At 38.5% G+C, this 12,522-nt stretch overlaps 1 protein-coding gene across 1 annotated transcript; it reads left to right on the top strand.

The window, feature by feature from the left end:
• The first annotated feature begins 282 nt into the window (after positions 1–282).
• il20ra (interleukin 20 receptor, alpha) lies at positions 283–5,914 on the top strand. Its single transcript, XM_037685116.1, has 7 exons — positions 283–331; positions 3,015–3,135; positions 3,239–3,444; positions 3,601–3,773; positions 3,854–3,998; positions 4,813–4,949; positions 5,039–5,914. Exons 1-7 carry the CDS (start codon positions 283–285, stop codon positions 5,912–5,914), a joined length of 1,707 nt encoding a protein of 568 aa, XP_037541044.1.
• The last annotated feature ends 6,608 nt before the right edge of the window (positions 5,915–12,522 follow it).

The following is a 12,522-nucleotide window of genomic DNA, read 5'->3' as shown; positions in this document are numbered from 1 at the left end:
AATACACCTGCTCAGGTGTAAAGTGCACAAACAAGTGTGATCACATTCCTTCCTCAAACACGGAAATAAGTTAGAGTCGCCGTAAATCATTGAGGTTTTACAGGTTTAGCCCTGACACTCATGGTTTAGTTCCCTCGGCTTTCTTTCCTGGTCTTGTTCTATTTCATTCGGTAGGATTAACCACGCACCTGTCCACAGACACAGGTGTCCTGCCGGAGGAGGGGGCACCTGGAGCTGGAAAACAGATAATTTGTTGTGAAAACATGATCGCTCCTTACCAAGATGTGGACTGAGTGGATTTTTATTGGCCTGTTGGTTCTGCCCTGCGCAGGTAAGACTGAACTAAACTAACCGCAGGAGATTATCTACTGCTTTAAATCACGTTACTCGACTCATTTAGACTTTGTTCCCATAAATAATTAGCTCCTTGGGGCGAGGAAAAGTTACAATGTAAGTTTCAGAATAAAATTTTTATAGTCTCAGGACAACCAGTCAGTAATTCTGAAAATAAATCTTATTATAGAGAAGATCTGATTTATTAAGACAACCATAAAACAACAACGATTCTTTTTGTATGTAAATCAACAAATAACTGTGACAAGAGAAGTATTAAAGACTTAATAATACAATAAACATAAGTAAAATCCCGGGAACAGTACTAAAGAAAAAATATGTAAACTACATTTGAAGATTGTATAAGAATGATTTATTTATTGTATAAAATACTTAGTGAGTGTTTTTATATTCTGTTGTACTATGATTACTCAGAGAAGCAGTGCCATAACTGCTGTACAACGTTGAAGGTGAACAAACTTGTACATCTAAGGGTTAAAATTGCCTTTAATTGTTCTTAAAATTACCTTAAACGGTGGATAATTAAGCAGTTATGTGATTGGTTTGTGAAAACCTGTAAAAAATAGTCCTTATGCTCATATATCCACACTTAATAGGAGTTTATGTTGGGGGGGAAACTGTACGCAAAAAGCTTTTGACATTTTAATAATTTTTTTAATAAGAAAAATGACTTCATTACCAGTTTATGATTGATTTAAGGTCAGTTCACACACCCACACACAAAAACAAACATTGTACACACTAGATCACAAGTTAGTTCTAGCAAATAAGATAAAATAGAACAAATGTCTTAAGAGCTAGACTTGATCAAACATGCTGGCCATCTTATGGGAAAACACAATCTGTTTGCTCATCATAGTGATGAATACATTCATTTGGAGATATGAGGCTCTGCTGCAGTTAAAAAGACTTCAGTCAATCATTACAGACACTTCTCACACTGATACTGGAACAAAAGACTCTTAATAGGTAATTTATGATATGTCTGCCTTTTGATTTGCTATTTTGTTGTTTGTCTTTGATATTTTTTGTTTCATCATCCTAATATGAAACTGTAATACTGTATAGTATAAAATGTCTAAACTTTAGTTTACACAAACAAAGTCTTCTTTCGGCTTTTCTCACTTCAGGGGTCTCCACAGTGAGCCATCCTCCTCTATCTCTGTCCTCTGCATCCTCTGTCCTCACTCCAACTACCTCCATGTTCTCTCTAACTGCATCCATATAGCTCCTCTTTTTCTTTTCCTGGCAGTTGCATTTCTAACATCCTTCTACCAATATACCCACTGTCCCTCCTCTGGACATGTCCAATCCATCTCAGACTGACTCCTCTAAATTTATCTCCCAGTTGTTCAACCTGTGCTGTACCTCTGATGATCTCATTCCTGATCTTATCCATCCTTGTCACTCCTAAGGAGAACCTCAACATCTTCATTTCTGCCACTTCTGTCTTTTTGTCCATGTCTCTGTCTCCAGACCATACAACATAGCTGGTCTCATCACTGTCTTGTAAATTTTTCCTTTGACTTTTGCTGCCACTGTTGTCACAAATCACTCCTGAAACTTTTTCTCCATCTACTTCATCCTGCCTGGACTCTCTTCCTCACCTCTTTACCACACTCCCCATTTTCCTGGATAGTGGACCCCAAGTACTTGAAGTTTATCTTTCTATCCACACCATGGTAAACAGTTTGAACCCTGCTCCAATGCTGCGAGCCTTGCTGCCCTTCCATTTGGTCTCTTGGACACATAAAACATCTACCTTCCTTCTCTGCATCATGTCAGCCAGCTCTCTACCTTTGCCTGTCATTGTCCCCACATTTAGAGTGTCCACCCTCAGTCCTACATTCTTGACTTTCCTCTTCTCCTCTGTCTCCTGACACATTTCCCTCCTCGTGGTCTTCGACTAAAAGCAGCACAATTTCTGCTGGCACCCTGTTTGTAAACAGCACCGGTGGCGATCGTTGTTAACCCGAGCCTGTTGCTTAGATGAACTCGTTTAATAGTTTTGGCAAAAGTGTTTTACATCAGACACCCTTCCCTTCCTGACACAACCCTCACCATTTACCGGGTTTGGGACCAGCACAACAGATACAATGGCTTGTGCTCCATAGTGGGTGGTTTATTTTACTCAAAGTGTAGTTACTAAATTTTCTATGATGCTTTGCATTAATAAAAGCACCAAGTAACAGTTTACCTTGAAAGATTAGAAATGTCTATGAACACTAAACAAACAGAACAAGGTTTTATTAGGGGGGAATGAGAAACGTTTCTTTGAAATTTTATTTTTGAATATCAGAATAGTGGTTTTAGATCATAAAGTTGTTTCATTTTGTTCTCTTGATCTCAGTTTTTCTTTTTGACTGTGATTAAACATCAGTATGAATAATTTTGGTGTTTATAAAAAATACAAGGAGCTTTATTAAATTTCTCTATTGTTTTTTTCACATTCACAAACCTTTTAAAACTCATATGTGTCTCAAATAAAAACTGCAGATTTTACCTCTGTGAGTGAGTGAGTGTGTGTGTGAGTGTGAGAGAGAGAGAGAGAGAGAGAGACACTGTAATTGTAAGGATCAGTCAGACTGCCTCTCAGATTCTGTAGAAAATTTGCTCATTAAAACATGTTTCAAATGTCTTCATTTGAATCTCTTCCTCAGTTTCCACCTCGCAACCCAAACCAATTAAAGTGAGGTTCTCCTCTGTGAACCTGAGGAACGTACTGCACTGGTTACCAGGAAATGATTCGCTGGACACAAAATTTACAGTGCAATATGCTGTGTAAGTCAGGAAGAGCCTAAATTTGACCACGTTATTTAATTAAAAAAAATTTAAAAAGTGCACTAAACCTTGTCTGGTTTTTTATCTACTTTGTCTTTCATAGCTACGGGAAACCTATTAAGAACGCTGAAGGAAAATCTGAAATCTGGAGACCAGTGCAGGAGTGCAGGAAAATAACACGGACTTGGTGCGATCTGAGCAATGAGACAAAGGCCGAGGAACAAGGGTATTTTGCCAGAGTTCGTGCCATAGGGTCGCAATCCTCTTCAACCTGGGTTGTGACACCAAGGTTTGACCCAAAATCAGAAAGTAAGCAACACACACTGGCTTCAGCTGTTCTCTTGCTAGCCTCAGAAACAAGTTTCACAATGTTTGATGCAACATGAATGTTTTTGCAAGGTTGGGCTTGGAGTTTTTAAGTTTAAAAAAAAATTACCCAAAACTCATTTGTGTCTGTCCGTACAGCTGTTTTTGGTGCGCCTGAGGTTTCTGTGGAAATAGAGAACAACAGTGCCATTATCAGTCTGAAGGGACCAATGAGGTATTTATCAAACACTGCAAGGCTTCACCCCATGAAGGAGGTCTACCCCCACATGTCTTACAACCTCTCCATCCACAATACCCACCTCAACCAGGTGGTGAGTAAAAATAATTTACGATATGCTTCTGATCTCGCCGAGCACCAACTTACAGTATTTTTACTCTTGTCCTTTCGTAGCAATATATTCCAGTGGTCACCAGCCCATACAAATATCAGCTGATGGAGTACAATACAAAATACTGCTTCTCTGCCAAGACTAGATTCCTCACCATTCAAATGAAAAGCAAGTCCTCCGTGTGGCACTGCATAACCACGCCTAAAGGTACAGTAATTTGGCACACATGCTCGTTAAAAAGAATCTTTGGCTTCCAGGATGAAGCTAAAAATTGTAGAAAGGAATGTGACGAAACAGGAAACAGAAATCGAAGAGGAATGGATACGTATAGACTTGTTGTTCTGAATGTCACAGCTGGAATGTTAATCCACTGTTTAGTCCAGTTCTTTGTCTTCCTCAGCCCTGGTAAGACGCTTCTGACATTGTCTCTGGTTCAGGAGTGGCTGGACTCCAGGAATGTGACATTTGTAACCCTAGGTTAATTAGCTGATAAGGGGCTGACACCAGGAGTTTCCCATAGACAACTTCATAATATTCTCATTTTCTTAGACACAGAATTTCTTTTTTCATTATTTGTAAGCTATAATCCTCAAAATTACAAGAAATAAAGGCTTGAAATTTTCACTCTATGTGTAATGAATTTATATAAAATGTGAGTTTCACTTTTTGAAATGGTTGACCAAAATTATTGAACATTTTCATGATATTCTGTCTTATTAGATGCACCTGTATAAGTTCAAGTTATTAGTTTAAGTGCGATTTGTAGATATGTAAAGTTAACAATGTGTGGTTTCAACATGTAAACAGTGTTTTGCGAGGGTTAGCACTTAGCAAGATGGCAGCCACAAATTTCTTCTATAGCACCATCAGTGCCCTTGCAGGTGTAATTCCACTTTTATCAAGAAAACTGTCTTAACAGTATTTGTATACTTTATAATAATCTAATTAATTTGCACCACCAGCCAAAGAGCTGTAGTGTCACAGTGACTGAAAGCGTGCTACGATCTCTTCCTCCTTCCAGATCCTGTGATTGAGCAGCTGCAAAGTTCACTTGTGGGGATTGTCGTCCCAGGTCTGTGCATTTGCATGTTTGTGGTGATTGGATACATTCTCTATCACTACCTCACTGGGAATGACCAGAAGATCCCACGTACACTAGTAAGACCTGCACACCTTGGCTGTAAAATTGACCTGAACTTGCTAGTGAACGTTTGTCATGTTCATTTCTTGCACTTACGTCTCCTCAGAAGCAACCTTCCTTCTACCCACCTCCTCTCAAGTACGCTACGGACATTACCCACCTTGTGACCATCACAGAACAGCCACAGTTCTCTAAGCCCCTGCCAGTCATTGATTTAAACCCCCCACCCATATATACCCCTCCAAACCCCAAGGATGATTTAGAAGGTGACTATGGCAGTGTTTCCAGAGAAGGGGATGGCCATGAAGAAAGAGACAATCAGAATATCACGACGTGTGATCACGCAAGTCCCTCAGCTGGTGTTTATGCACCTCAGGTAAATACCTGCAACTGTCGCAGTCTGGCCCATGCAGGCCATCAATTGCAAACCCCAGAGCAGACAGAGGCTGTCTCTTTAATACAGATGCACCTGTGGCCGCAGGTAAATACAACTTTACCACTGCGCCCACATGCACCAGTTCTATCTTCTCAGGAATCAGTAGCAGGAGAGTCTTCAGGTCTGTTTATAAGCAGAAACTCATTTACTGGCCTCTTTGATCTCCATCTGAACCTACATAAACAGAAGGAGGCAGAGGAGGGGAGACGGACCAGTGGAAAAGAAAAGGGAGGCCAGGAAGAAAGAAGTAGCAGCGAAAATGTTCCTCTGCTTTCTGGTTACGCGCCTTGGAATATAACGAACGTGCCTCCAGTCCAATCTGATGAGTCTGATTACTCAGCAGAATACTCGTGTGTTGTGATTCAACCTCCGGCAGAGACAGCAGAGCAAAGTGAGTCGACAAATGGGAGGGAGGGGGGATACGTGCCTATCAGCTGGAGCAGCGAGACAAGTCAGCTAGAGCTGCCACAGCCAGAGGGAGGTGAAGAAATAACTGGAGATAGCATTTTTAATGGAAAATGGGGCTTGGTTTTACTGAACGAGTAGACAATATTCATGAATATATTATCTCAGGCAACACCAGAAGCACCAGGGGGCGGGGTCTCCACACACTTTTCTTTTCTCATCACAGGGAGCTGTTGTCTGATAAGCCAGTGTCGTACTCACCGTGTAACTATCTAAAATGCTTAAAAAAGAAATGATGGGTTATTTATCCAACTCCAGCAGGATATTAATTTAAATGTGTTGATATCCAATATTTATAAGTCATGTTCAAGTCACAGCTTCACTGGAATATTTCTCTAGCATTCTGCCAAAATAGCTGCATGCTCACCACTGACCTTATTATTAAATTTTATTTTTCGGATTCTGTAACACTCAGGCTTCTGTCATTGTGCAAGAGGCGAGTACTTACATAGTAGTTACCTAAACCAAATCAGCTAAGATTTCTTTGTATATTTTGTTGATCAGTCTTCCTGTTAGTTGTATGTAGGCCTGTCACTATAACAAATTTTGCTGAGTGATTAATTGTCTCAGAAATTATTGCGATAAACAATAATAATGTTTGAAATTTGACAATAATTTGTAATTATTGTCAAATTTATGAAGAAATGTTGGTTAATTTGTTTTGCATGTAGTAACTCTTTTTGGCCACTGGATGGCAGTATAAGACTGAATCAAAGGATGGATAGTGAGAGAGCGAGCAGCGTGTCTCTTTAAGTAAAATGGGAGGGAGGCCCCTTGACGTGACATGGGCTGTCTCTCCTTCCTTTATTCGGTTCTCAAATTGGCGGCCGCTCGGTGTTGTTTGAGCTCTTTAGCACAACATTTTTCACACAAAGCTTTTAATAATAAATAAAAAAAATCAGTAAACAAGTTCTCAGCTTCTTTTTGTAGAGAAAAACAACTTTTTACATGAAGGCACGGGTTTCAACTGTGAATTTTGGAGCTTCGACAAGACGGAGGTTTATTCCCGAGGTCGGCCTGTTAGTTTAGCTCGTAGCTTAGCTTCTCAGTTTAGCTGCTTTTAACGATCCAAAAATGGACAGTTAAAATGTGTTTTAAAGAGAAAAGAGAAAGGGAGGAGTCAGTGAAGAGCACCGGAGTTGAACATTTTGTCATCCAGTGTCTTCAGTAGAAAGAGAGAGACGAAGATTAATTAAAATAAATTAAAAAAAGGAAAATAAGCCCTACAGCAGGGCTATTCAACTGGTGGCCCAGGGGTCAAATCAGTTTGAACCACCAATGCGTTCATTTTTAAATGAAACTAGATTTAACCCATAAAACAAACTTACTTAATGACAATAACTGCTGGATGTTGGGCACCTGAGCTCTTGGCTTTCAGTAACTGTGGCCCCCTGAGCAGTTTAGTTGAATAGTCCTGCCCTACAGTTAAAACAAATACTTAGGAAACAATACAAATGATGCATCATTGGATCTCAGCTACAGATAAAATATTTATATATATTTCAACTATTCTTTACAGGTGTCAGAAACAGTGTTCAAAAACAGCCATAAAACAGGGTTACTTTAAAAAAAAATTGTGATCTGATGATTCATTTGAGGATGCTTTCGACACTATTACTAAATAAACTTTATCTTGGGGTTTTGAACTGTCCATGATACACACCTATATGTACTGTATTTACTTTATAGGTTGGTTCCTCTTTAAGCACTCAGACGTTTTTATGGATAGAGAACCTTTTTTTGTTCTGTGTCCGTGATAAATTTGGTTTAACAAAATCCAACTGTGGGATTGTGGACAATTGTGGTAAAACGTTTGTTTCTCTGTAAATGTTTAAGTTGGACCAAAAAGCACTTTATTCGTTAACCTAATCTGTTAGAAGGAAATAAATAACTTGAAGTCATGGCGCTCTGTAAAACAGCCTCATTGTTTTTCTTGTTCGTGTTTCCATCCTCAGTATTATCTGCACTGTCATTCTCTTCTGTTTTTTTTTTCCTGAAACTTGTCGGCTTGTTTTTGAACTGGCACATTCAGAGAGGCGTGTGAAGGTGATTCATGCACGTTTACAAGCTCTCCTGTCACGGTTACCTCCGCGTTCCACCTCCATGAGCACGCTAAATTACAATGACAGTAAATTTACTGACAATAAAGAACAGCAAATACTTACTCTTTCTTTTTTGTGCCCTCATTCAAAGGAAAGCTAAAAATAGGCTGTCACTAAATTAAGGAAATAACTGTCTATATTTGGTGATTTTGTTCCTTTTTTCTGTTTACGTTGTTCTGTTTTAATGAAAATTGAAAAACTATGAATGTGTCAAAGATCTAATGTATATATGGAACTAAACGTTTTATTTTCTTGTTCGTATAAATTTGTCTTTATCAGTATAACCGTCCTAATGTCACAGGAAGGGGGCAATATTAATTATTTAGTTTCAGTGTCTTGTATTTATAGAGTTTACATTGATGACAAATTTGAAGCTGTATTATAATGTTAAACTCTGGGTAAATACTGTTTTATATTTTTACAGTTTCACTTAAATGCACAACAAAATGAATGTAAACTCAAACAATAAACTAAATGCATTACGACTTTGTCATGATTTGCTTTTTGTTCTCTCACTGCAGTTTTTTTATATATCTAAAATGTAGAAAATTTCATAGAAATGTGACCTTTTGTCTGCACTGTAAATTTTTATTCCTGTCTTCAGTTACTCAAGAAGTGTGGACAGAGACACCTGCTGGTCAAACTATAAAATTACACAAGAATTATGTTTGCCATGAAGTTTTGATTTTTTTACATTACAGTATTTTGTCAATCTGTATTAAATTAAAATCACTTTTTTTTCTGGCCAGGTTAGAAATACATATTAATATTTAGACAGTGAAATAACAGATTTACCTCTGAAGTTATTTTTTTTCTTTAAAAAGTTCATTTAGTTAAGTGTGAGGCTACAAATAAAAGAAGTTCAGTGAACACCACACCTTCATTTGTTTCAATATGATGTTTGAGGACTCAACACTTCAGTCTGAAGACATTTCTATCTTTTAAGCATGTTTTAGACGTCTTGTACAAACAAGGATCTTTTTTCTTACACATTTCTTCCACTGATGATGTGTGTGTTTTGTGTGTCAAACTCATCAGAAGAGAGATTTCTGGATCCTAGAAGTCACTTTTAAAAACTCATATTTGACTATTACTCATGCTTAAACATTTATGAACAAATCCTGATATTAGATAGCACAAATGATAGAAATGTGAATAATGAAAGAAGTAAAAAAAATGACATTTAATCCTAAAATGTATTATAGATAATTGGAGAATGATGGCTGCAACCCAAAATGAAAACAACCTTTAAACTTTTTTCAGAACGTTAGCATGAATTATGGATAAAGTTATAACCAAACCGATACATACATTTTTCAGAAAATTGCCATCAAATTCAGAGAACAGGTGTTTTCCACCTGAGGTATAATGGTTGGAGGTTAGTGGAGTTTCTCAAGACTGGAGCATTTTTAATTTAGAGGCTTGTTGATTGTTTAGTCTATAGGAATCTGCAGAAACCCAGAGGTTAAAATGATAAATTAACAATCCATAAAAAAACAAAGCTCTTAACATACTCATGCATATGTAATAATTATCTTTAGACACCTAGTAATGTTGGCATTGTTTTAACATAAAGGTATATTTTAAGACTTTAATCTTGGATTTCCAAGACTATGTTCTCATGGTTTATTTTTATTTGTTATTTACTAAATAGTGTAGCCTGCATTCTCTGTCACTGTTTGTGGGCTATAAACTGACTGTCAAATACATTTGCTGTAATATTAAGTAAACATACCTGCTCAGTGCGGCTGGGGAGAGCTGTCTCGGACACTCGGACTGTAAGCACAGGATCTCCACAGGGCTGTGTGCTTTCCCCCCTGCTTTTCTCCCTGTACACCAACTGCTGCACCTCCAGCCATGACTCTGTGAAACTTATTAAGTTTGCAGATGACACCACCCTCATCGGGCTCATCTCGGACGGTGATGAGTCTGCATACAGGAGGGAGGTGGACCGGCTGGTGACCTGGTGTAGCAGCAACAACCTGGAACTCAGTGCCCAGAAGACAGTGGAGATGATTGTGGATTTCAGGAAAGCCACAGCCCCTCTGCCCCCCTCACCTGTAATGATACCCCCATCACCACTGCAAACTCTTATCGGTTCCTCGGCACAACCATCACCCAGGACCTCAAGTGGGAGCCAACCATCAGCTCCTTCATCAAGAAAGCCCAGCAGAGACTGTACTTCCTGCGGCAGCTGAAGAAGGCCAAGCTGATAGTGCAGTTCTACACGGCCATCATCGAGTCCATCCTCAGCTCCTCCATCATGGTGTGGTACGCCGGGGCCACTGCCAGGGACAGACTCAGACTGCAGCGCGTTGTGCGCTCAGCTGAGAAGGTGATCGGCTGCAGCCTTCCATCCCTCCACGACCTGTACGTCTCCAGGACTGTGAGGCGAGCAGGTCGGATCACAGCTGACCCTGCTCACCCTGCACACGGACTGTTTGAACCACTCCCCTCAGGCAGGAGGCTTCGGTCCATTCGGACCAGAACCTCCCGCCATAAGAACAGTTTCTTCCCCTCTGCTGTTGGACTCCTGAACACTCATAATGCTACCTCATAATGTCTGCTTTGGTCACATTACATCTGTATTATAACTGAATACTCCATCTGTACTGTTTTTCTAAGCTTTTTTTTGTTGTTTTCTATTGTATGGGTGTACACATGTTTATGTTATGTTTTTAATTTTACTTTATTTGTGGGTGTACACAGGTCTCATGTCTTATGTAATGTTCACATTTTTACTTTATTTTTACTTTATTTTTACTTTATTTTACTTTATTACTATTCGCACCTTATGTCGAAGCAAATTCCTAGTTTGTGAACCTCGTTCATTGACATGGCGATAATAAACTGATTCTGATTCTGATACAAAATGAATGCAAAATAAATAAATAAAAATACCGGGAAAAACACCAGTCACGGGTTTTATGGTAAGCCATTGTAGCATATAACCAAACCACTTTATTTTTCTTACTACATATCATCAGCCTTACTCCTACTCCCATTTAGACATTCCTATTGGTCTAAACTAAAATTACAGATGTCTAAAAGACAATACTAGTAAAATATACATTATAGTTTAAGATCAATGCAAATGAGACTAAGAAATAAATTGTTGGTATTCAGCATATTACTGTATATTTAACAAACAGTCTTAGACCGCCCCCTAGTGCCCTCTCCATGCAACAACATAATTCTACAACAGTTTCCACAGTAGAAGACAAGTTGTTCTTCCTAGCCAAAACCAAACAAAAACAAACAAATATAAAAACAAACAAACAAAGCATTTTATTTATCCAGAAGGACATATATCTTAGCCAAAATCAAGATTTCAGATATTACAAACAATTTTTGTTCCATGGTAAATTACATAATTATATTCATTCACGTCTACAGAGCTTTAAATAAGTATAGTCTTCGTATCTAAAATTAATTTAAAACATTGTGTGTATTTAAAATATAATTTGTACAAACAGAAATTCACATTACAGACATCATTGTGGTTTAATGGTAATAATCTGGAGCAGAAAGCACAGTTAAGAAAAATGGGATAAAATAATTTTTCTTACGAAGACTTAGGTTTAGGTCAAATGAATGGCATTCTGGGCAGATTAAATGCTTATTTTGGAAGTAAAAGATTGTTATATTGGAAAGCTCTTCTTAGTATTATATGATAGACCGGCTTGCCATACATAACTAACGTTGAGACCATGATAGCTATTTTGTAGCCACTTGTTGATTGTATACCCTATAGTACTATACAGATATTTATAATTAGTGTTCATGTTATCTAAAAAAAATCACCGTGTAACTGCTGATATTTGCGAACCTTCAGGTGGCGCGATATGATCTAACGGCAGCTCCTCCATCCCTCCTCATCCAAGATGGCGTCAGCTCCAGCATCACTGGGCGGGGCCGCGGCTTCTCGAGCTGCCAGCACTTCCGCCGGGGTCGGGTTTCTTTCAACTCGGTATTTAAATTGAGCTGCAGGGCATCAGCTGCGGCCACATTCAGCATTGTGCCGTGACAGAAAATAACTCTTAGTGCTAGCTTAACAACCAGCTCTTATTTGTGACTGGAAACCCGACAGAGATAATTCACCGTTGGCCGCGAAGCCATTTGTTTGTTTGTTTTTAAAGCGTAGAAGAAGAGCGGGAGCGGCTGAACAATAACGGTGGCTGCACTGGCTGTGACAGCAGCTCGGTGCATCTTTTCTGGGACTCCTCTGCTAGCTCTCCTGGTAACGTGATGCTGTGCCTGGCTAGAATAATTTAGGCTTTTGTAAACGGAGTTTGCTTGTTAATATAGATAAGTAAACAAAAACAAACTCATTTAAACAGTTTTGCTGTAGTGTTTTGCTAGCTAGGACCAATATAAACTGTAAACAGTATGAAAGTAGGATTGATTAGCTAAAACTTAATTTTACGACTAGATTTTAAAATTAGCTTCCTGCTTTATTTTGAGTATTAGGCATTAATAAAAAAAAAGTTATTTTAGTGCAGAAAGTTAGACCTATTTCAGATAGATAGATAGATAGATAGATAGATAGATAGATAGATAGATAGATAGATAGATAGATAGATAGAT

The sequence above is a fragment of the Nematolebias whitei genome, chromosome 12 (genome assembly GCF_014905685.2).
Source record: "Nematolebias whitei isolate Nwh7 chromosome 12, NemWhi1, whole genome shotgun sequence".
Classification (NCBI taxonomy): domain Eukaryota; kingdom Metazoa; phylum Chordata; class Actinopteri; order Cyprinodontiformes; family Rivulidae; genus Nematolebias; species Nematolebias whitei.
Note: the sequence above shows the minus strand (reverse complement) of the source record. Positions and strands in the feature narration are given on the sequence as shown.